The sequence below is a fragment of the Pristiophorus japonicus genome, chromosome 14 (genome assembly GCF_044704955.1).
Source record: "Pristiophorus japonicus isolate sPriJap1 chromosome 14, sPriJap1.hap1, whole genome shotgun sequence".
Lineage (NCBI taxonomy): Eukaryota > Metazoa > Chordata > Chondrichthyes > Pristiophoridae > Pristiophorus > Pristiophorus japonicus.
The window spans coordinates 25,471,920-25,498,148 of NC_091990.1; the positions used below are offsets into that span (position 1 = coordinate 25,471,920).

The window sequence follows — 26,229 nt, forward strand, 5'->3', positions numbered from 1 at the left end:
GGAGATTGAACCGTTTTGGCTCCTTCTCCATAATTTTGCCATTTAGACTGCTAGGATGGACTGCATAAAGTACTGCATGTATATATTTCTTTATACACTCACAGTTCGAGGATGTTACAGCTTCGGCAGAAATTGAAATGAACCATCTCACTATCTTGCCACAGGAAGGAAGCAGTGTATGCAGAAACCCCAGATCTAGATAATATCAGAGATTCAAGAGCTTCTATTGGCCAGACAGAAAGCAGAATTCAAACTGCAATGAATTTGATCTTTTTCTGCCTGTACAAAAGCTTCCACTCAGTGCAACAGTGAAGAGCAAATGCAAAAGACACCTTGATGCCACCCTAAAAAATGTAGTCACCTGAATATTTGTAACAGAAATAAAGACCGCAGGCTTCCTATTTATGCACCACCCCTACAGGAGCTGCAAAAAAGCAAAACATGATTTCCTTTTTTATAGACTGTTTATCAGTTCCAAAGTAATCAAGAGCCCCTTCAACTTTCTAACAGCTTTCTGTTAAGAAACAACATGCATCGTAAAATCTGATATTCCAAGTCTTTCTAGTTGAAAAACTCAAGCTTGCTGTCACCTAATCAGTGCTTTCTGATTTACCCCACCTTCTCTTTTACTCTGTTAAACTTTGGCAGTGTCCTGAACTTTGGGAACTTGGATCCTTCATCTTGGTTTCTCTATTAAAAAAGTTACATCCTCACACGTTTTTGTGCCTAGATAGAGAGCTACGGCATACACACTGGTATAACTCACAAGGGAAACCAAAAACCCATAAAGCTCAAGATTTCTTTGGAGTAAAAATTACATTCCTCCTATTGTACGGACTCCACGAGGTCAGGGGTTCTCAACCTTTTTGCTTCTGAGGCCCCTCTCCCATGTTATAAAAGTTCCACGGACCCCCTGTAACAAAACACAAGTATTTTTTCTGTATAAAATTCTCTCAGCGCTGTTCCCACTCACCGTGCTACTGATGCTGCTGCTATCCAGGTACTGCAGAAAATGCCCATGCCCACCCCACTCTCTCTTTTCCACGACATAAGCCCCAAATTACCTGAACCCCAAGTTACCCTCTTTCCCCCACAACCCACTTATCGACTCTTCCTGGCACAGTCAGTCCCGGTTCTCTGCTTGATTGACAAACAGCCTTTTTCCCCCATTTTCAATATTTTCAAGTGTACAATGAAAATGAAAACAACAATTTTAAGGTCCATATGATTTTTCTCCCAAATTGCTTGCAGCAGTGTCCGGATTAATGTTTTATTCCTAGCAACTCTAGGACAATCCTGGAAGATTGAAATTCTACCTGGAGGCCAATATTAGATGTGAACAATCAGCTTTGCCTGTGATAGCAGCCTTGCACTACCAAGGAGAGTAACACTCAAGGTATAGACTCACAGGTGAAGAATAAATGAGGTTAGGCATCAAAGGGCAGCCAGCACCCTTGTAACTATACTACAGTGGGAGTTCAAACTCTTGCTAAAATCGATCGGCTAACCGGGAGTTTCTGATATTTTGCGGAATAAGTTAAGGGCGCAGTCGGATGTTTTTGGTCGCAAGTCTAGATGTCGAATTGGTTGGACACGAAGATGGTTCCGGCGGCGCTCTGCCGATTGTACTGCAACTGTTCAGCCAGCAGGCTAGTCCTACCGTATATACAGAGGGAACTGCAACAAGTTACAGACATCCACATCTGATACAATAGCATTTATGGTCATTACAAGCTATCTCTATGCAATCACTTTGTGGTGAATGTTTGTAGTTTTTGTAGAAACAATTTGTAACACGAAAGGGTTATCTGTAAACTGCTAATATTAAGCTGAGTGGCAATCTTGGCAAAGGAACCATTTTAAAACAATGCACTCGTGTTTATAATGATAAATGAGAGCTACGAGAATAATTCCTAGCTTAAAGAACCTCAGCCACTTAGATAGACTTCAGGATGTTGGTCTATTTACTTTAGAGCAGGGTGTCTGTTGTGGCTCAGATTTCAAACTCGAGTCAGAAGGTTGTAGGTTCAAGTCCCACTCCAGAGATTTGAGTACTGAAGCTCCTAGAGCTGCATTGTCGGAGGAGCCATCTTTCGGATGAGACGTTAAACCGCGGCCCCATCTGCTCTTAGGTAGACATAAAAGATCCCATGGCACTATTTTGAAGAAAAATTCTCTCCATTTATCCCTCAACCAACATCACTAAAACATATTATCTGGTTATTATTTCATTGCTGTTTGTGGGTCCTTAATGTACTCAAATTAACTGTTTTTTGACAATAACATAAGTTATAGGAGCAGAAGCAAGCCATATAGCCCCTTGAGCCTGCTCCGTCATTCAATAAATTAATGGCTGAACTTCGACCTCACCTCCACTTTCCCGTCCGATCCCCATATCCTTTGATTCCCCTAGAGTCCAAAAATCTCAATGACTGAACATCCACAGCTCTCTGGGGCATAGAATTCCAAAGATTCACAATCATCTGAGTGAAGAAATTCCTCGTCATCTCAGTCTTAAATGGCTGACCCCTTATCCTGAGACTATGCCCCTGGTTCTAGACTCTCCAGCCAGGGGAAGCAACCTCTCAACTTGTCATGCCCCCTCAGAATCTTGGACGTTTCAATGAGATCACCCCTCACTCTTCTAAACTCCAGGGAGTATAGCCCCATTCTACTCAATCTCTCACCATAGGCCAACCCTCTCATCCCAGGGATCAATCTAATGAATTTTCGTCAAACCGCCTCCAAGAAAGCCCTGTACAATTGTAGCAAGATTTCCTTACTCTTGTACTCCAACCCCCTTGCAATAAAGGTCAACATGCCATTTGCCTTCCTAATTGCCTGCTGTGCGGGCATGCTAACTTTGTGTTTCTTGTACAAGGACATGTAAATCTCTCTGAACACCAACATTTAATAGTTTCTCACCATTTAAAAAATACTCTGTTTTTCAATTCTTCCTACCAAAGTGAAAAACCTCATATTTCCCCACATTGTACTCCATCTACCACTTTATTGCCCACACTTAATCTGTCTATATCCCTTTGCAGGCTCTGTGTGTTCTCCTCACAGCTTACTGTCCCACCTAGCTATGTATTGCCAGAAAACGTGGATACATTACACTCGGCCCTTCATCTGAGTAATTAACATGGATTGTAAATAGCTGAGACCCAAGCACTGATCCTTGCGGTACCCAACTAGTTACAGACTGCCAACCTGAAAATTATCTGTTTATCCCTACTCTGTTTTCTGTCCACTAACCAATCCTCTATCCATGCTAATATATTACCCCAACCCCATGAACCCTTGTCTTGTATAATAACCTTTTATGTACCACCTTATCGAATGCCTTTGGAAATCCAAATATACTACATCCTTTGGTTCCCCTTTATCTACCCTGCAAGTTACATCTTCAAAAAACTCTAATAAATTTGTTAAACATGATTTTCCTTTCATAAAACCATGCTACTCTGCATAATCATATGATTTTCTAAGTGCCCTGTTACAATAACTTGTATTTATATAGCGCCTTTAACATAGTGAAACATCCCAAGGCACTTCACAGGACTATTATGAGACAAAAAAATGAGACATTAATAAAGAAGTTACTACTTCCTTAATAATGGATTCCAGCATTTTCCCGATGACTGATGTCTCAGGCTAACTGGCCTGAAGTTCGCAGTTTTCTCTCCCTCCTTTCTTGAATAGCGGTTACACATTTGCTACCTTCCAGTCTGCTGGGACCGTTCTAGAATCTAGGGAATTTTGGAAGATCACAACCAATGAATCCACTATCTCTGCAGCCACCTCTTTAAGAGCCTTAGGATGTAGGCCATTAGGTCCATGGGATTTGTAAGCTTCTAGTCCTATTAGTTTCTCTAGTACTTTTTCTTTATTGAGAATTATTGTAAGATCCTCACTCTTATTAGCCCCTTGGTTCCCCACTTTTGGTATTTTTGGTATGTCTTTTGTGTCTTCTACTGTGGAGACAGATAAAAATATTTGTTAAACGTCTCTGCCATTTCTTATTCCCCATTATAATTTCTCCTATCTCAGCCTCGTGGGGCTCAACGTTTACTTTTGCTATTCTCTTCCTTTTTACATACTGGTAGAAGCTCTTACAATCTGTTTTTATAGATATATATTTTGACTGGGGCAGAGATTGCATCTTATAGAAGTGTCTTTATAGATAACACCTGGTCCAAGCGACTTCCTGGACTGATTTAGATCGCATGAGGGGGTCAAAGAGGAATTTTCCAGATCATTTTTTTCCTTTTATTGGTCCTGGGTTGGTTCTTTTTTTTTTGCCTCTTCCAGGCGATATGATTGGGGAGCGGAAGGCAGAAAGGGTCTAGTCATGATGCTCTAGCCATCAATGTGTGTGGGACAGGCTTTATGGACGAGCTGGTCTTTTCTTGCCCGTCAATTTCATATGTTTGTAAAAAGGGAATCGATAGGATAGATGGAGAAACAATTTTGGAATAAGAGGAGACAAACTTAAAATTAGAGCTAGGTCATTTAAAAGTGAAATCAGGAAGTAGTTTTTTTTTTAACAAGAAGGGTAGTGAAATCATACTCCCTCCCCAAAAGTCCGTGGATTCTGGGTCAATTGACATTTTCAAGACTGCGATCAATAGATTTTTGTTAGGTAAGGGTGTCAAGGAATATGAATCAATAACTGAATGGCAGAACAGGCTCGAAGGGATGATTGGCCTACATCTGTTCCTATGTCTGGGTGCACAGAGCTAATACGGCATGGTTTCTTCCCTCATACACTATGGATAAAAGCCCATAGGATTCCCCACCCCAAAATTCTTTCGCAACCATTTGATTTTTTTTTTTAAAAAGAGCCCCGATGGTGAAACCTCCCCCAGAATGGTATTGCTGGGGTTTTCCAGTCAGCTCTTGGGAATTATCTGAAAAGCTGCTCACATTCTGCTGTGTATGTTAGAACAACAGGTTTACACTAAAGGGGATGTAATATGTAATATGTAATATGTAATATGAGCAACATTTGCCAGAGTTACTCAAGTTTAGAAATACACTTGCAGCAGGACTGGGTAATGTAGTGAGTTACACAAACTGTGCTTTCACATCTGCAAACTGTTTGAATCTAGCAAACACTAACAAGAACATAAGAACGTAAGAACGTAAGAAATAGAAACAGGGATAGGCCATACAGCCCCTCGAGCCTGCTCCACAATTCAATATCATTGTGGATCTTCTATCTCAACTCTACCTACCATATCACGCAAACAGCAATGTGATAATGACCAGATAATCTGTTTTTGTTGTTGATTGAGGGATAAATATTGGTCAGGACACCGGGGATAATGCCCCGGCTCTTCTTCAAAATAGTGCCATGAGATCTTTTACGTCCACCTGAGAGAGCAGACTGGGCCTAGGTTCATGTCAAGCATGATTTCCCCTTCATAAATTCATGCTGATTTGGACCGATCCTGTCACTGTTTTCCAAATGCGCTGCTACTTCATCCTTAATGATTGGTGGGGAAAATGTTGGAATCACTGATGTCAGGCTAACCGGTCTATAATTACCCACTTTCTCTCTCCCTCCCTTTTTAAAAAGTGGTGTTACATTAGCTACCATCCAATCCATAGGAACTGATCCAGAGTCGATAGACTGTTGGAAAATGATCACCAATGCATCCACTATTTCCAGGGCCACTTCCTTAAGTACTCTGGGATGCAGACTATCAGGCCCCCGGGATTCATCGGCCTTTAATCCCATCAATTTCCCGAACACAATTTCCCGCCTAATAAGGATATCCTTCAGTTCCTCCTTCTCACTAGACCCTTGGTCCCCTAGTACATTCGGAAGGTTATTTGTGTCTTCCTTCGTGAAGACAGAACCAAAGTATTTGTTCAATTGGCCTGCCATTTCTTTGTTCCCTATTATAAATTCACCTGAATCCGACTGCAGGGGACCTACATTTGTCTTCACATATCTTTTTCTCTTCACATATCTATAGAAGCTTTTGCAGTCAGTTTTTATGTTCCCAGCGAGCTTCTTCTCATACTCTATTTTCCCCCTCTTAATTAAACCCTTTGTCCTCCTCTGCTGAATTCTAAATTTCTCCCAGTCCTCAGGTTTGCTGCTTTTTCTGGCCAATTAATATGCCTCTTCCTTGGATTTAACAATTTCCCTTGTTAGCCACGGTTGAGCCACCTTCCCAGTTTTAATTTTACTCCAGACAGGGATGTACAATTGCTGAAGTTCATCCATGTGATCTTTAAATGTTTGCCATTGCCTATTCACCGTCAACCCTTTAAGTATCTTTTGCCAGTCTATTCTAGCCAATTCACGCCTCAAACCATCGAAGTTACCTTTCCTTAAGTTCAGGACCCTAGTTTCTGAATTAACTGTGTCACTGTCCATCCTAATAAAGAATTCTACGATGTTATGGTCACTCTTCCCCAAGGGGTCTCACGCAACAAGATTGCTAATTAGTCCTTTCTCATTACACATCACCTATGTCTAGGATGGCCAGCTCCCTGGTTGGTTCCTCGACATATTGGTCCAGAAAACCATCCCTAATACACTCCAGGAAATCCTTCTCCATCGCATTGCTACCAGTTTGGTTAGCTCAATCAATATGTAGATTAAAGTCACCCATGATAACTGCTGTACCTTTATTGCATGCATCACTAATTTCTTGTTTGATGCTGTCCCCAACCTTACTACTACTGTTTGGTGGTCTGTACACAACTCCCACTAGCGTTTTCTGCTCCTTGGTATTCCATAGCTCCACCCATACCGATTCCACATCATCCAAGTTAATGTTCTTTCTTACTATTGCATTAATTTCCTCTTTAACCAGCAATGCCACCCCGCCTCCTTTTCCTTTCTGTCTATCCTTCCTGAATGTTGAATACCCCTGGATGTTGAGTTCCCAGCCTTGATCACCCTGGAGCCATGTCGCCGTGATGCCAATTACATCATACCCGTTAACTGCTGTCTGCGCAGTTAATTCATCCACCTTATTCCGAATACTTCTTGTGTTGAGGCACAGAGCCTTCAGGCTTGTCTTTCTAACACACTTTGCCCCTTTAGAATTTTGCTGTAATGTGGCCCTTTTTGCTTTTAGCCGTAGGTTTCTCTGCCCTCTACTTTTACTTTTCTTCTTTATATCTTTTGCTTCTGCCCCCTAATTCTGGCTGGTTGGAAGGAGCAGCTGACAATAATACCCACTGGATTGGTGTGATGGCTGATGTTAAATCTTAGCTAACACATTCCAATGGACTAATATCCAGAGTAGAGCTGCAATGTAGGAAACAAGTTCAGCTGCCCTGATTGTTCAGTGGGTAAAGGCACTATCTGGTGTGCTGAACTATACAGACTGGGGAGGTTCCACTTTCCATCCCTGGTTAAGGGAGAGGGCATCGTTCATCAGTGCCCTGGATGCAGAAGTGAGGAAGATCAAACAGAAGATAACAGTGACAGATTACTGACAATAACGTTCCATTGGAAAGTGCATGGGTTTAGACAGAATCAGGCCTGGCTGCGATTTTCTCTGCAGTTGAACAGCTTGATGTTCACTATCTAGCTTTGTACATGAAAAATGACCACTTGGGCAAGGCACTCGAGAGCTGTTGACAGTCATGAAATTACAGAGCAGCAAAGATCAGTATTACTGGAGGACAGGTGAAAATGGGGACAAAATAGGGAAGAAAATTTGGTATTGCTATTATCTTCTCATTCAAAATTAAAGTGAATAATGTCCCGAGAAATGATATGATGCATGAGAAAATATAGCATGACAGCAAGGGAGAACAAGAGACATGATGACCCAAAGAGAGAGGCAGACAATGAAAGAACATTAGTATGACCAAATATGCAATGATGACCTAAAGAAGGGAAATCATGTGACCAAAACAAGGAAAATATAAATCTGTGCACTACTGGGACAGACCTGGAAGATTCAGTACTGACTAGTACCAATTGTAGGAGCCCTGTGAATGACGCGTTCTACAGGATGTATAATCCAACTCATCGGCCTTAGCCACACTCCTAATTGGTTAAAGTGCACCAAGGCTTCTGGATCACTTTCACCAACAGAAAGGAGCATAATTTAACTGTTGCTGTTTGGGTTCACACATAGTTGCCAGATGTTTTTATCTGTATAGTTAAAGTTTCAATAGCAGTCATTATTATAGACACGCACAATACACGTTTTTCAAACCTGTTGATCATGAAGATCCTTTTGTGCACAGAACTGCATACATAGATTGCCAATTTACAAAATTAAATCTGTGTAGGTTTGCTAAGAAATATGCTAACGCACCAATGAGGAGCGTATTGAATAGGACAAAAGTATGTTACTGGGTTATACACCAAATACAAAAAGTTAACAAAACTGAATAAAAATTAGTCAAGAGGTTGGGCCATAGCCCGAGGAAAGAAGATGCGGCCAGAGCCTTCCATTTAGGAGCAATCTGCCAAGCAAGGCAATGCAGTGCAGCAAGAGTAGAAAGAGGATATGTGCATGGCAAGGGTCAGCATCTTACCTTACACTTTAAAGAGGCAAAGTCCTTTTCTATCCATGTGATTTCTGATTTTGCCTAGATTAAGGGTCACAAAATAAAATACATGTAATTTAGATGCTCACACATCCCTCAAATTAACCATGTTTTCCGAATATTCACATCCTGGTTCTTTATAAAAATTAAGGTTTTATCTCATCTGGTGTGTTCATAGTTTTGCTGCATTGTTCCCCGTTTCCCATACTTCTCATACTTCTCCTCCCTTTGCTCGCCGACAGCATCAGAATCTTACTCGATATGGCATGCTATGCAGTTTTTACTTAGTCCCAGCCACAGGAGCATGATGTGATATTACAACATCAAACTGAGAGCCAAGGAATTAAAATCCTGGCCTGCTAACTGTAACACATTTACAACTGAAGCTGTAACATTAGAACATGGGATGTGTTTCGCTTTAATTTGATGAATTATGGAAGCAATAGCTGCCAAAGCAGGTTGTAAAAGAACTTCATCTCCTCCCTAATTTTCTCTTTCTTTCCAGCCAGCGACTCATGGTGCACTACTACCATGGGCATCAGCTACCCTCCATTACTTCGCCTATGTGGCCGTTCTTCATGTGTGAGCCTAGACAGTGAATATTGGCAAGATAGTCAACCATACAGAACATCACAGGGGTCACTGAATAATGATCAGCAGCAGGAATCCTAGCTGACTTTCCCATCCCTTGTCCAGGAATGCTGAAGGTAATTATAATCCCAGCTAAGATCAGTTAATACAGCACAAACTATAGTTTAAACCTGGAACCTTGTTTATTTGTATGGCTCAGTTTTACTCTGCGCAGGGCCTTTACTACTTAGTCATTGTGGAATTTTAAGAATGGTTGCATTGTGTGTCCTTCCAAATGCCTCTAGGAACGTTTGAGACAAAGCACAGACTTGTCTCACTTGGGCCAGACAGCAGGCCTCAACTGAAAAGCTGTCACTCATTAAGGCTGACCTCTCAAAGACCAGCCATTTTCTCCAATCTCTCACAGTTCCACTCCAAAGAACAGAGACACAAATAAAGCTCTCTAAAGACTCTTCTGTGCATACGGCAAATTCCCTTCACAGATGGATACAGTCTTCCCAGAGGTGAAACAAATTACCACACAGCCAAAATTGGGTCGTACTACTCCAGGTATAAGATTAAGATCAAACCCTTAACACAATCAAGAACTAAAGACTTGCCTCTTGTAACCTGGTTTTACTGCCAAACAGCGTCTTCAGCATACTGCCGCTAGTGACAGTTAGCCATGTCCACGATGCAGCCGCAGTAGCATTAAAGAAGTTAAATTTCCGTTTTTATTCAGTGTCTTGTGCAATTTCCTTGTAAAAACCACACTGGTCACTCAGTGTGCATCACACAAAGCCACCTAATTCAGATACTAAGTACTAGTTCCTTAACTGAAATGACTCCTGACACTGACTAAACCAGCTCAGCCTCCAAAGGCTGTGCTTTTGTCCTCTACCAATCAAGATTTCTAGCCAATTAATTAAGCCCATTCTATGAAACTTGAAATTCTTTGGCTCCTGCTGTTCATCAATAAAATGTGTCACTATTTTGATGAAGGGGCACTGTAAATTTTTTTGGCCTGTAAATTTTTAATTCGTACATTTCTGGCAAAAGTATCAAAGTGTAATCCAGAATGCAGTGTGGAATACAATGTAAATGCAACAAGACCACTGGAGACTGAAATGCTGCTGGAACTGTTTTCTACGACTAATAAGTAGTATTTTCAGATATTGAGGATCTCTTGCATCAGAGTAGAAACATTGTGGTTCTCCAATTACAATGACATAAACAGACGAAAACATTTGCAATCAGGTTCTACACTACTACTTTCATCAGAAGGTAGCATTATTCCTGTTCAAGCACTCGCACCGCCAGTGTCCACCACAGATCAAAAACTTCAAAAGATTGTTGCCATGCAACCACAGCACATGAATATCAAGAGATCTGTACAAAGGTGTTATTTTACAATACATAATTGGATTCAGGAATCTTGACTTCCACTAGTAAAATAAAATGACAGGAATCTATGACAATGTGAGAAACAATGCTGTACAGCCATTTTCAGTAAATCACAGCATCTGGTCACCAAGTACTACTTCTATGATGACTCTTGAAACGCAATACCTATATCATGTTTCAAGAATCATGATGCCCCCTCCTCGCCCCCTAGCTCTGAAAAGAAAACTCAATGAATTCTGCAGTTATTTTCTTTTTCTATGTATCCTTTATTCTCCAATTCCATTATCTCTCTCTTTATTTGGTAAGTGAATGGTGTATTCATATTATTGGAGTAGAGGCCTTTACTGCTTCCAGAGTTAATCATTATGTACAGCAGACTGTCGACTACATGATGACATAGAACCCTAATTATTAACAGTTAAGAGTGAGTATTCACTTTACCAAAAGCCTCCTTTAAATTAAGTGCCCCTCCACCACACCAGTGCCCACTTACAAAGCAAGCAAATCACAGTCAATGACCTCACACAAAGTACATTTGAGAATTCATGTAATCTCCCCACAAAATCTCTGAAATTATCTCCCCTGACTGAAATAATGGACTAAAGATCTGTTCCAAATGCCACTATTTGGCTACTAGCAATATGTGAACATAAAGGGGAAAGGGGGGATGACGACAGAGGGAATGCTCCTTTTAATTTTCACGGACTTAACTGAGAACATCAAAGGAAGAAAAATGAAATAAATTGTATTTATATAGCACCTTTCATGTCCTCAGAACATTCCAAAGTACTTCACAGCCAATTCATTATATTTGATGGCTAGTCACAGTTGTTTAGTAGGCTTATGTGTGTACGCTAATCCAGTGGTCAATTTGCACACAGCAAAGTCCCACAGACAGCAACCAGTTGAATAACCAATTGATCTGGTTTTGGTGCTGTTTGTTGAAGCATCAGTCTGAAGTAGGGCTTGAACTCAAACCCCTTACTCAAACAGCATATGGACTTTAGTTATGTGATGAGATTGGAGAAGTTGGGATTGTTCTCCTTAGAGCAGAGATAGCTAAGGGGAGATCTAATAGAGGCATTCACAATTATGAGGGGTTTTGATAGAGCAAGTGGGGAGAAACAGTTTCCTCTGTCAAGTGGATCAGTAACCAGAGGTTATAGATTTTAAATAATTGACAAAAGAACTAGAGGGGACACGAGGAGAAATTATTTCACACAGAGGGTTGTTATGAGCTGGAAGGCACTACTTGAAAGTGTGGTGGAATCAGATTCCATACAAACTTTCAAAAGGCAATTGGACATGTGCAGGAAGCAAACTCATTTGCAGGATTATGGGGAAAAGACTGGGGTGGGACTCTAAATTGGATAGCTATTTCAAAGAGCCAGTATAGGCGACAGGTCAAATAGCCCCCTCTTGTGCTGCAAGATTTCATGATTTTATAAATGAACAGGAAGTGGCTTCTGTGATGAGGTATAGTAGAAGCAATGGATGTAAATAACTGCATATTTACTGCGGTTGGCTGGGAATGAAATTCATTCCAGTACATGTATGGTTTGAGGCACAGCACATCGCTTGCAGTTTATTTTGAAATGGGGAAGTGATGCCACATGATTTCCAGGCATGATGGCCATTACCATCAGCTACATTTAACTGTAAAAGCTCCTCAAACCATACGGTAGGAAGAGTCGCTGATGCAGAGCAGGCTGTCAGGAGAAAATAAATCATCAAACATGCAGTAAGCAGAAACACATTCACGCTTTGAAACCACAAGTTCAGCATGGTATTCATGCTATCTCAGAAACTCTGTGTCCTGTTGAAACTAAAGCTGAGCTTCAAATCCCATGTCCTGTCCATTATTATGACCACACATTGCCACTCTCAACATTACCACTCTATTCTTTACCTCACTCCACTGCCACTTAAACACTTATTTCATTACTTGAAGACTAGCCGCCTTTTCAGCCTCCTGAGCTCCTTCCTATAAAATCTTCAACTTGCCTGACTCCCCCAAATTCTCCATTCCTACGAATCCAGCATCTTGTGCGTCTGTCCCATCACTGATGGCTATGCCTTCAGCCACCTAGGCCCACACTCTGGAACTCCCTTACTAAACCCACAACCCTTTCCTTCTTTAAGAACATCCTTAAAAACCCATCTCTTTGACTAAACCTTTGGTCACCCCTTCTGATATCATCTTCTTTGGTTTGTCAGCCATTTTTCCTTTTACACCGCCGTGAAGCATCTTATGATTTTATTTTATTTTAAAGGCGCTATAAAAATGCATTGTTGTTGTTGTTGTCATCCCACACTAAACCCACCTGCCTATGATCCTTGTCCTTGCTGAATTCCACTGGCTCCCTTTCTCTCAATGCATCAAATTCAAAATCACCGTCCTTGTTTACAAATCCTTCCATGGCTGCAACCCCATCCTACCTCTGCAACATCCTCCAACCCCACAGACCGTGTCTGTGCTCTACGGTCCTTCAAATCAAGACTCCTGCCCATCCCAGTAAGCCTCAGCAACACCGCCACCCCACCGCATTCATCAGTTGATGGGAGAGTTTTCAGCTATCTAGGTCCTACTCTCTGAAACTGACTGCTTAAAGCTCTTCATTTTGAAACTTCTATCACCATGCCCTCTGAAAATCTCTTTTTGAACAACTCTTATCGCTCAGTCATGACTCAGTCAGTTCTATCATGTGAATCATCTTGGGCTGTATTATTAAATTAAAGATATAATACAAATGCGTGTTGTTTCCGCTACCTCAGATAAAGATGGAGATTACAGCTTGTGCACAACACTGCAAGGCGCTTTCTTGGAAACAACAATCGTACAGTTTGAAGGGTGAAAGGAATAAAAGCATCTTCGCATGCACTACATTCTGCAATAGGCAGAAAGTGATGTTTCTTCTCATTCTGTGTAACATTCAAGTATTGCAAATAATCAGCTTAGGTTGGTGCATGCTTCTGGGAAACCACTCATATCACAGGTCACACAACAGGAAGTTCTATCAGCAATGCTATCCGGTTAAACAAATGCAATCAACTGGGGAAAGGAATATGAAGTATGTTTAAACTCAAACATCCAGAGATCATAAATAGGCATTTCCAAGTATAGAAACTAAGCAGGTGACATTTACCTGCCTCTCTTAATCAAAAAGGATCCCAATGTCGTATTGTTTTTGTGCAGGACAGAACATTGCATCTATTTTCAAACATACACGCATATTTACACCTTTACTTTAAACACTGATCACAAATTGCAACAAAATCATTAAAAAAAATGTCATTAATGGATCCACGGTAGACTCTCATGGGCCACTTATAGGGCCCAAGTTTTACCTGGACGCCCGTTTTTCGCGTCACAAAGTGCACCTAAAAAAAACTTCCAGATTCTCCGGCTCCCTGCTGGTCCTCTGGCCCTCGGCGCAGCGCAGCACGAGCTGTAGGGGGCGGAGCTAGGTCCCTGCGCTGAAAACAGTGCCGGGACCTCTGCACATGCGCGCTGCAGTGGGCGCGCATGTGCAGTAGCTCCAGGCGCCCAAAACTGTGTGGGAGGGGCCCGAAGCACGCAGCCCCTAGCCCTGGCCGAATGGCCTCACTGGGGCTGCGTGCATAAGGCTCCTCCCACGCCCAGCTCCTGCTTCCTCCCGACCCGACTCAACCCCTGCTCCCCCCCCGACCCCGACTCCCACCCCCGACCCGACTCCCGCTGCCGCCCCCGGACTGGACTGGACCCGACCTGCGCTCACCGCCCCCCGGCCGACCTGACCTCCCTCTCCCTCCCCCCCGACCTGAACCGATCTCCCTCCCCCCCGACCTTCCCTTTAAACCTCCCCCCTCCCCGCCATTCCCTATGCCTGATTTGTAACCTACTCCTGATTTTCTAAAGTGTAGACAAGGTTTTTTTCGAGCGTACAAAAATCTTCACTTACTCCATTTGTATAGTTCGGAGTAAGTTTTCACTGCCGAAACTTTGAAAACAGGCGTAAGTGGCCGGACACGCCCCCTTTTGAAAAAAAAATTCTGTTCCAAAGTGAAACTGTTCTAACTGACTAGAACTGGAGCAAACTAAATGACGAGAATTTGAATTTCTAAGATACTCCGTTCTACACCAGTTGCTCCAAAAAATTAGGAGCAACTGAGGCCAAAACTTGGGCCCATAAAGTTTAAACACTCCTTTAGCTTGCAAATATCTCAAGCAGTGGATACTAACAAATCTTGGCAGTCTGCTATAGGATTTACATTAATTTGCATTTCCAGAGTGCTCTTCACGTGCAGGAAGACATCTGAAAACACTTTACATTGAGAACCTAACAAATGTATCTACCAGTGAGACAACTGAGTAAAGAACTGCCCTTTCCAAACGTTGAGAATTCAAACAGGACAAATTAATGAGAAATAAAAGCACTAACAGCAACTGAGATGCCTGTTCTTTGTGGGGCCCAAAAGCAAGTACTTCAAGTCTGGCTACATAGAAACATAGAAATATAGAAAATAGGTGCAGGAGCAGGCCATTCAGCCCTTCTAGCCTGCACCGCCATTCAATGAGTTCATGGCTGAACATGAAACTTCAGTACCCCATTCCTGCTTTCTCGCCATAACCCTTGATCCCCCGAGTAGTAAGGACTTCATCTAACTCCCTTTTGAATATATTTAGTGAATTGGCCTCAACTACTTTCTGTGGTAGAGAATTCCACAGGTTCACCACTCTCTGGGTGAAGAAGTTTCTCCTCATCTCGGTCCTAAATGGCTTACCCTTTATCCTCAGACTGTGATCCCTGGACTTCGTACAGTCTGTTTCACACACAAAAGGAAATAAAAATGGGCAGCAGAGATCTGTTTAACACTTTGGGACATTTTGTTTACATGTAAATTGTTGAGTTCAATGTAGCTGAAATACTAACAGGCAGATTAATTTCTTTTTTAAAAACCAGCTGAAAATAAAGGCTGAATTTTGCTATTTTGTCAAAAATGTTACTTGTCTTGCTTTTGTTGGTTTATGACAGAGATTTTTAAGATCTTCATGTGCAAGTTCTCTGATCCTGTACAGACCTGCGAGCTATAAACGACTCCAGCATAAATTGCACAATCCACTGTCGAGCAAAGGGTGTTACGCAAGCTTGGTTACAATCCAATGGGTGTCACAGTTCTTGAACTGATCTTTTACACAAGAACATAGGAATTGCTGAACAAAAAGAGACCAAGGTCCATCTAGTTCACCTTCTTCCATCCTGGCAGTCGCATGATACAACAATACAATCTCAGAAATTTACAACATGGAAATAGGCCTTTTCGGCCCATCGTGTCCACGCCAGCCAACAAAGAGCTAGCCTAATCCCACTTTCTAGCTCTTGGTCTGTAGCCTTGTAGGTTACAGCACTTCAAGTGCACACCCAAGTACCTGTATTTTTTTAAATGTGGTGAGGGTTTCTGCCTATACCATCCGAGTTCCGAGTTCCAGACCCCCATCACCCTCTGGGTGAAAAATATTCCCCTCAAATCCCCTCTAAACGTTCTCCAATTATTTTAAATCTATGCCCCCTGGTTGTTGACCCCTCTATGGGAAATATGTCCATCTTCTCCACTCTATCTAGGCCACTCATAATTTTATACACCTCAATAAGGTCTCCCCACAACCTCCTCTGTTCCGAAGAATACAAACCCAGCCTATACAATCTTTCCTCACAGCTAAAATTCTCCAGTCTAGGCTACATCCTTTAAAATCTCCTCTGTACCCTCTCATGCAATCCTGTAATGTGGTGACCAGAACCACATGCAGTACTCCAGCTGTGGCCTAACCAGTGTTTTATACAGTTCAAGCATAACCTCCTTGCTCTTGTATTTTATGCCTCGGCTAATAAAGGCAAGTATTCTGTATGCCTTCTTAACCACTTTATTGTGAAGCGCCTTGGGATGTTTTACGACGTTAAAGACGCTCTATAAATACAAGTTGTTGTTGTTATCTACCTGGCCTGCTACCTTCAGGGATATGTGGGCATGCACTCCAAGGTCCCTTTATCCCTCTACACTTCTCACTGTCCTATCATTTAATGTGTATTCCCTTGCTTTGGTAGCCCTCCCCAAATGCAATATCTTACACGATAATGGAGTTGTTGACTAATCATGGCAATCAGTCTGAATCAATTAGTCTACAACAGACCCAGAAATGAGGTGAGGAAAACCCTAGTGGAGAGAGATTTGGGTACGATAGGTTCAAACTCCTCTGTTCTTCCCAAGCATGCTACACTTATCGCATGTCATGTATCAAATTACTGATATATTATTTTCTGAAAGAAATCTGATTTGCAATTTACAGATGGCTAAATTACATATCGGAGCATATGGCAAACAGGGAGATCAGTTGCATTTCAAATCAAAGGAAAGCCTCTATTTTTAATTTAGCTCATTTAGGATTGTTTTTTGTTTGGGATATGAACAATACTGGCAGGCCACAATTACTGCCCATCCCTAGTCGCCGTGAGGTGAAACTGGGTCTTCTTTAATTTGATGTCGAAGGAATGCAATTCATGTCCAAGTCAGGATACTCCTACAATATTGCTGCTCTTGTTGTTCTTTGTGGTAGAGGTCATTGGGTTTTGAGGTGCTGTTGAAGTGAACTTGAGATGTGGCTGGTTATTTTAAATGTGATTTTTGCCTCCTGACAGATTATTTCTCAGCTGACTTGTTTTCTCCATATTTGAGATGATGCTCATTGCTGCCAGTATGCAAAATTTCACTTCAGGACAGATGATCACTGCTCTCAGGACAGACAAATTAGTAAGGGCTATTTGCCAAATTCTCATAGATGATGAAATCACAAATATATTTGTATGAATGCAGGAGACAGAAGTAGATTAGTTGTAACTGTCACGTCAGGAAATCGTGCTACCAGAAACTGCCAGATCAGAGACTTGAGCACGAAATCTAGGCTGACACTTAAGTGTCATACTGAGTAAGTGCTGCACTGTTGGGCGTCATGAAAGGCACGATATTAAAAAATATATATAAATGCAAGAATTACAAAAATTCACCCATTCAGCCCATCATGTCTGTGCCAGCCGAAGAGCTATCCAGCCTAATCCCACTTTACAGCTCTTGGTCCGTAGCCCTTTAGTTACGGCACTTCAAGTGCACACCCAAGTACTTTTTAAATGTGTTGCAGGTTTCTGCCTCTACCACCCTTTCAGGCAGTGAGTTATTTTGTACTTTGGCCTGTCAATAAGTTGAAAGGCTTAAGGCAGGTTTCTGAAAAAAGGCCCTCATCCTGTTAAGTGCATTTTACGGTAGTTTTGTACCAGCCAATTCCAAATAAAAATGTGACATTCTTTGCAATTCTTCTCAGGCCAATGAGATAAAGGCACATACCTAGAGATTCCATGAGACAGATTAATTCTCATATTTGTGTTATGAATTGTGGTCCACATGCAGTATTATTAGGAGTTAGGAAATGTGTCTCTTATTTATATATCAGAGGTTGAAGTGCAATTTAAACAGAGGAACAGGAGTAGGCCATTCAGCCCCTCGACCGTTCCACCATTCAATTAGATCAACTCAATTTACCCACCTATGTTCCATATCCCTCTATACACCTTACCCAACAAAAATCTGTTGATATAATAACAGAAAATGCTGGAAATCTCAGCGGGTTAGGCAGCATCTATGGAGAGAAAGCAGAGTTAACATTGATCTCAGTCTTGAAAATTTCAATTGATCCAGCATCCACAGCCTTTTGGGAAGCGAGTTTCAGATTTCCACTGTTGTGTGAAGAAGTTCTTCCCGATTTCATTCCTAAATGGCCTCGCTCTAATTTTAAGATTATACCCACTTGTTCTGGATTTCACCCACCAGATAAAATAGTTTTTCCTGTTTCTACCCTATCGAATCCAGTTATCATTTTAAACACCTCGGTTAGATCACCCCTGAACCATCTAAACTCAAGGGAATACAAGGCAGGTTTACACAACTTGTTCTAATAATTTAACCCTTTGAACCAAAATAACATTCTGGTGAAACTGCACTCCACCGCTTCCAAGGCCAATTCTATAATCAAATAAAACTTTCTGCATTGATTTTATACTAGTTGAACTTTTATTTTTAATAAACCTCTTACAGTTTATATCGATTTGCATGCTGTGATGTTTTCATTCTTCCGCTATCCAAAGATTATGAGAACATGGGAGAGTGCATGTCAATTCCAGTGAGCAAATGATAGGAACAAGGGTTTCTATTTAACTCTTGAGCAACGTTGCCAGATAACATGGGTTGAATTTTCACTGGGGTTCTCCCAATTATCTTCCAAAATCATGGAGAAACAGGGCAAATACTATTTACAATGTTTCTCGGAGTTTCAATAGCTCTTCACCAAAGTAATATCGGGCAATCGAGAACACCTCTGCAGAAATTAATTGTATATACACAAAGTCACACTCCAGTTCGTAGGGAAGAAAGGCTCACTTACAGGGTGGCATTTGGTGTTTAACATGTTAGAAGTGTCTGGCAAGGTGCTGAAAATATAAGCAGTAATCTCCCCCACTTAATCCATTTCCAGTAGCAAGCAGAAACAATGAGATTCCTATACGCTTTAAGGGGTTTGTGCAGGAATTGTATTGTTTTCCTCTGGTTTCACACCAGCATTAATCCCAAGTAACTGTTTAATCGATGTTTCCCTCCTTTGTCTGCCTAATTTCGTTAAAGACTCTGATCCATGATGGATAGTTCCATTAGCACACTTCAGTACCTTGCCAAGTGCCGATTTTTCACAGCTGACCCTAGTCAATTATAAACAAGCTAGTGTACCATGACAGGAAACATAGCCAGATCCAGTCCTCATCAGACATTCATACATACACACACTTAGAAATCCTGTGCAATTTATTCCTCTTTAATCCAGAGATGGTGAGGCCAACTGTAACATCACTTCTGTTTCCGACATTTACAACAGTGACTACACTTCAAAAAGTACTTCATTGGCTGTAAAATGCTTTGGGATGTCCTCAGGTTGTGAATGATTCGATATAAATGCTGCATGTCTTTCAAGTCTTTTTTTCTTGTATCCCACTGAAATCAGCATAGTCAGCAAAGGCCAGAAAGTAAATCTAGACCCGGCCTTTAGCTCAGCCCTAACCATCTGATCGACTTGAGGGAGTTCCCTTCTCCCCTTCCAAAAACAATCACTGCTTAATTGACCCAAATGAAAACTAGATATTTTAACATATTGTTTCACAGTGAAAGTTATTAGATTAAAAATTTTTAAGTTCACTGTGAAGAGTAAGAATTAGACCATCTACAACTCATTTTGATGTAGCACTTGTAGTGTATGGAGAAAGAGTCAGAATGAACACTGTGAACTCCAAGTAAAGTGTGACCTTATCTTTCATTGCAGGTCTCCAGAGTGCCTCTCCAACCTGTGAAGCACGCTTAAATACCTGTGCTCCCAAGGGATTATGAGATCCCTTGGGACTCCGGGGTGGCTGTACAGAGTATATACAAGTCCAGATACATAATAACATTCCCCGCCAAAGTCAATAGTGTAACTTTTTACAATGTGAGTCGATCTGGGGCCCTTCTTGCCCTGGTTGATCGTCTCGGTGTGAAGGCTGGTGTTGTTGAGTCATGCAGAGTGCAAGCAGTGGCAGTCCGGAGAGCTTCGAGCGGCTTAAAAAGGCCCAGAGTTCGTTGGTGAGGCGGGAGTGCGAGCAGAGGTAGTCCAGGGAACGTCGAGCAGCCTATAAAGGCCCAGAGTTCGTTGGTGAGGCGGGAGTGCGAGCAGCGGCAGTCCGGGGAGCGTCGAGCGGCCTATAGAGGCCGGCCGGTGCAGCTGCAGGGAGAAGGCAAAAAAGAAGTAGAAAGAAATCGAAAGGTGACGTCACAGCCAAGGGGGTAAGTGATTGGTAAGTAGCTTTTCTTTTTTCTTTTCCTTATCAGTAAGTAACCTTTCAGCATTGTTGTTGCCAAATTAGGTTAATCTAATGGCTAAGTCATGGCAGGACAGCTCGGACATGTGTTATGCTCCTCCTGTACTATGTGGGAAGTCAGGGACGCTTCCGGTGTCCCTGACGACTACATGTACGGGAAGCGCATCCGCCTGCAGATCCTGACAGACCGCAATGCGACACTGGAGCTGCGGGTGGATTCACTCTGGAGCATCCATGATGCTGATAATGACGTTGATAATGACGTTAATACCAAGTTTAGTGAGTTGGTCACACTGCAGGTAAAGGGTACACAACCAGATAGTAAATGGGTGACCAACAGGAAGAGCAGTGCAAGGAAGGTAGCGCAGGGGTCCCCTGCGGTCATCCCCCTGCAAAACAGATACACCACTTTGGGTACTGTTGAGGGGGATGACTCATCAGGGGAAGGCAGCAGCAGCCAAGTTCATGGCACCATGGGTGGCTCTGCTGCACAGGAGGGCAGGAAAAAGAGTGGGAGAGCGATAGTGATAGGGGATTTAATTGTAAGAGGAATAGTTAGGCATTTCTGTGGCTGCAACCGACACTCCAGGATGCTAACTTGCCTCCCTGGTGCAAGGGTCAAGGATGTCTCGGAGCGGGTGCAGGACATTCTGAAAAGGGAGGGTGAACAGCCAGTTGTCGTGGTGCATATAGGTGCCAACGATATACGTAAAAAACGGGATGAGGTCCTACGAGACAAATTTAGGGAGCTAGGAGCTAAATTAAAAAGTAGCACCTCAAAAGTAGTAATCTCAGGATTGCTACCAGTGCCACGTGCTAGACAGAGTAGGAATTGCAGGATAGCTCAGATGAATAGGTGGCTTGAGGAGTGGTGCAGAAGGGAGGGATTCAAATTCCTGAGACATTGGAACCGGTTCTGGGGGAGGTGGGACCAGTACTAACCGGACGGTCTGCACCTGGGCAGGAACGGAACCAATGTCCTAGGGGAAGTGTTTGCTAGTGCTGCTCGGGAGGAGTTAAATTAATATGGCAGGGGGATGGGAACCTATGCAGGGAGGCGGGAACCTATGCAGGGAGGCAGAGGGAAATAAAAGGGAGACAGAGGCAAAAGATAGAAAGGAGAATAGTAAAAGTGGAGGGCAGAGAAACCCAAGGCAAAAAACAAAAAAGGCCACATCACAACAAAATTCTAAAGGGGCAAATTGTGTTAAAAAGACAAGCCTGAAGGCTCTGTGCCGCAATGCGAGGAGTATTCAAAATAAGGTGGACGAATTAACTACGAAGATAGCAGTTAATGGATATGATGTAATTGACATCACAGAGACATGGCTCCAGGGTGACCAAGGCTGGGAACTCAAATCCAGGGGTATTCAACATTTAGGAAGGATAGACAGAAAGGAAAAGGAGGCGAAGTGGCGTTGCTGGTTAAAGAGGAAATTAATGCAATAGTAAGGAAGGACATTGGCTTGGATGATGTGAAATCTGTATGGGTGGAGCTACGGAATACCAAAGGGCAGAAAACGCTAGTGGGAGTTGTGTACTGACCACCAAACAGTAGTAGTGAGGTTGGGGACAGCATCAAACAAGAAATAAGGGATGTGTGCAATAAAGGTACAGCAGTTATCATGGGTGACTTCAATTTACATATAGATTGGGCTAACCAAACTGGTAGCAATACGGTGGAGGAGGATTTCCTGGAGTGTATTAGGGATGGTTTTCTTGACCAATATGTCGAGGAACCAACTAGAGAACTGGCCATCCTAGACTGGGTGAAGTGTAATGAGAAGGGACTAATCAACAATCTTGTTGTGCGAGGCCCCTTGGGGAAGAGTGACCATAATATGGTAGAATTCTTTATTAAGATGGAGAGTGACACAGTTAATTCAGAAACTAGGGTCCTGAACTTAAGGAAAGCTAACTTCAACGGCATGACGAGTGAATTGGCTAGAATAGAATGGCAAATGATACTTAAAAGGGTTGACGGTGGATAGGCAATAGCAAACATTTATAGGTCACATGGATGAACTTCAACAATTGTACATCCCTCTCTGGAGTAAAAATAAAACAGGGAAGGTGGCTCAACCGTGGCTAACAAGGGAAATTAAGGATAGTGTTAGATCCAAGGAAGAAGCATATAAATTGGCCAGAAATAGCAGCAAACCTGAGGACTGGGAGAAATTTAGAATTCAGCAGAGGAGGACAAAGGGTTTAATTAGGATGGGGAAAATAGAGTGAGAGGAAGCTTGCCGGGAACATAAAAACTGACTGCAAAAGCTTCTATAGATATGTGAAGAGAAAAAGATTAGTGAAGACAAACGTAGGTCCCTTGCAGTCAGACTCAGGTGAATTTATAATGGGGAACAAAGAAATGGCAGACCAATTGAACAAATACTTTGGTTCTGTCTTCATGAAGGAAGACACAAATAACCTTCTGGATGTACTAGGGGACCGAGGGTCTAGTGAGAAGGAGGAACTGAAGGATATCCTTATTAGGTGGGAAATTGTGTTGGGGAAATTGATGGAATTGAAGGCTGATAAATCCCCGGGGCCTGATTGTCTGCATCCCAGAGTACTTAAGGAAGTGGCCCGAGAAATAGTGGGTGCATTGGTGATCATTTTCCAACAGTCTATCGACTCTGGATCAGTTCCTATGGACTGGAGGGTAGCTAATGTCACACCACTTTTTAAGAAAGGAGGGAGCGAGAAAACAGGTAATTATAGACCGGTTAGCCTGACATCAGTAGTGGGGAAAATGTTGGAATCAATTATTAAGGATGAAATAGCAGCGCATTTGGAAAGCAGTGACAGGATCGGTCCAAGTAAGCATGGATTTATGAAAGGGAAATCATGCTTGACAAATCTTCTGGAATTTTTTGAGGATGTAACTAGTAGAGTGGACAAGGGAGAACCAGTGGATGTGGTGTATTTGGACTTTCAAAAAGCCTTTGACAAGGTCCCACATAAGAGATTGGTGTGCAAAATCAAAGCACATGGTATTGGTGGTAATGTACTGGCGTGGATAGAGAATTGGTTGGCAGACAGGAAGCAGAGAGTCGGGATAAACGGGTCCTTTTCGGAATGGAAGGCAGTGACTAGTGGAGTGCCACAGGGCTCAGTGCTGGGACCCCAGCTCTTTACAATATACATTAATGATTTGGATGAAGGAATTGAGTGTGATATCTCCAAGTTTGCAGATGACGCTAAACTGGGTGGCAGTGTGAGCCGTGAGGAGGATGCTAAGAGGCTGCAGGGTGATTTGGACAGGTTAGGTGAGTGAGCAAATGCATGGCATATGCAGTATAATGTAGGTAAATGTGAGGTTATCCACTTTGATGGCAATAACACGAAGGCAGAATATTATCTGAATGGCGGCAGATTAGGAAAAGGGGAGCTGCAACGAGCCCTGGATGTCATGGTTCATCAGTCATTGAAAGTTGGCATGCAGGTACAGCAATTGGCATGTTGGCCTTCATAGCTAGGGGATTTGAGTATAAGAGCAGGGAGGTCTTACTGCAATTGTACAGAGCCTTGGTGAGGCCTCACTTGGAATATTGTGTTCAGTTTTGGTCTCCTGATCTGAGGAAGGACGTTCTTGCTATTGAGGGAGTGCAGCGAAGGTTCACCAGACTGATTCCAGGGATGGCTGGACTGATGTATGAGGAGAGACTGGATGAACTGGGCCTTTATACACTGGAGTTTAGAAGGATGAGAGGGGCTCTCATAGAAACGGATAAGATACTGACGGGACGGGACAGGTTAGATGCGAGAAGAATGTTCCCGATATTGGGGACGTCCAGAACCAGGGGACACAGTCTTAGGATAAGGGGTAAGACATTTAGGACTGAGATAAGGAGAAACTTCTTCACTCAGAGTTGTTAACCTGTGGAATTCCCTGCCGCAGAGAGTTGTTGATGCCAGTTCATTGGATATATTCAAGAAGGAGTTAGATATGGCCCTTACGGCTAAAGGGATCAAGGGGTATGGGGAGAAAGCAGGATGAATGATCAGCCATGATCTTATTGAATGGTGGTGCAGGCTCGAAGGGCCGAATGGCCTACTCCTGCACCTATTTTCTATGTTTCTATGTCATTTGTTGGGCCCTCGCTGGGCTGCTGTGCAGCTGACCTTGCTGGGCTGCATGTGGATGATGAGTTCTGCTTCGTGGTCAACTGTGGTGTCGGTTGCCACTGGTGTGTGTGTTGGGGGATCTAAAAAGGTAGGGTCCAAGGTGGGTTGCTCAGTGTAGTCCATGAATCTGAGTTTGATTTAGTCCAAGTGTTTCCGGTGAATGAGTCTATTGAAAGTTTGACCCGAGACACTCTGCTCCCCTCTTTGGCCACGACTGTGCTGGGATGCCACTTGGGACCTTGTCCATAATTTAATACAAATACAGGATCATTGACTTCAATCTCACGTGACACATTTGCGCTATCATGGTATGCACTTTGTTGAAACTGCCTGCTCTCTATCTGTTCATGTAGATCAGGGTGAACTAACGAGAGCTTTGTCTTAAGTGCTCTTTTCATAAGCAGTTCAGCAGGTGGGATCCCAGTAAGTGAGTGTGGTTTCGTGCGGTAGCTAAGCAGGACTCGGGATAGGCGAGTCTGCAGTGAGCCTTCAGTTACCCTCTTCAAGCCGTGCTTGATGGTTTGCACTGCTCTCTCTGCCTGACCATTGGATGCTGGTTTAAACGGGGCAGATGTGCCATGTTTGATCCCGTTACGGGTCATGAATTCTTTGAACTCAGCACTGGTAAAACATGGCCCGTTGTCGCTCACCAGGGCATCGGGTAAGCCATGTGTGGCAAAGATGGCCCGCAGGCTAGGCTCTCAGTGGTGGCGGCGGACCTGCTAGCCGACATTATCTCACATTCAATCCACTTGAAGTACATATCTACAACCACAAGAAACATTTTACCCAAGAACGGACCTGCATAGTCGACGTGTACCCTAGACCACGGTTTGGAGGGCCAAGACCTTAAACTTAGCGGCGCCTCCCTGGGTACATTGCTTAACTGCGAGCATGTATTACATCTGGGAACACAGGACTCTAAGTCCGCATCGATACCAGGCCACCACACGTGGGATCTGGTTATCGCTTTCATCATTACGATGCCTGGGTGGGTACTGTGGAGGTCATTGATGAAGGTGTCTCTGCCCTTCTTGGGGACCACTCCTCGATTGCCCCACAGAAGGCAGTCTTGCCTGTATAGACATTTCATCTTTGCGCCACTGGAATGGCTTTATCTCTTCCTGCATTTCCACTGGGACACTGGACCATCTCCCGTGAAGCACACAGCTTTTGACTAGAGATAATAAGGGGTCCTGGCTTGTCCAGGTTTTGATCTGCCAGGCAGTGATGGGTGATTGCTCACTCTCAAATGCTTCCATCACCATGGCTAGATCTGCGGGCTGCGCCATTTCCACCCCCGTGGTGGACAATGGCTGCCTATTGAGAGAATCGGCACAGTTTTCTGTGCCTGGCCTGTGGCGGATGGCATAGTTGTATGGGGACAATGTGAGCGCCCATCTCTGGATGCGGGCTGATGCGTTGGTATTTATCCCTTTGTTCTCGGACAACAGGGATACAAGTGGCTTATGGTCAGTTTCCAATTCGAATTTTAGCCCAAACGGGTATTGATGCATTCTCTTTACCCCATAGACACACGCTAACGCTTCTTTTTCAATCATGCTGTAGGGCTCTCTCGGCCTTAGACAGACTCCTGAATGCATAAGCAACCGGTTGCAATTTCCCGAAATCATTAGCTTGTTGCAATACACACCCGACGCCATATGAC

General features: G+C 43.0%; 1 protein-coding gene across 5 annotated transcripts in view; it reads right to left on the reverse strand.

Annotated features, from left to right (window-relative positions):
• LOC139279790 (ribosomal protein S6 kinase alpha-1-like) overlaps window positions 1–26,229 on the reverse strand; it is a 182,381-nt gene that overhangs the window by 66,301 nt on the left and 89,851 nt on the right. The window contains exons 1-2 of one of the 5 annotated variants that reach the window (XM_070899009.1): window positions 9,726–9,792; window positions 8,524–8,577 (exon numbers count right to left, since the gene is read on the reverse strand). The exons of 1 other annotated variant lie outside the window; for it this stretch is intronic. In XM_070899009.1, the coding sequence (XP_070755110.1) occupies window positions 8,524–8,577; window positions 9,726–9,767 (96 nt within the window). In that variant the 5' untranslated portion in view covers window positions 9,768–9,792. Of the gene's footprint in view, window positions 1–361; window positions 415–8,523; window positions 8,578–9,725; window positions 9,793–26,229 lie in introns of those variants that run through there. 3 more of the 5 variants (XM_070899007.1, XM_070899010.1, XM_070899011.1) reach the window with 3 other exon arrangements.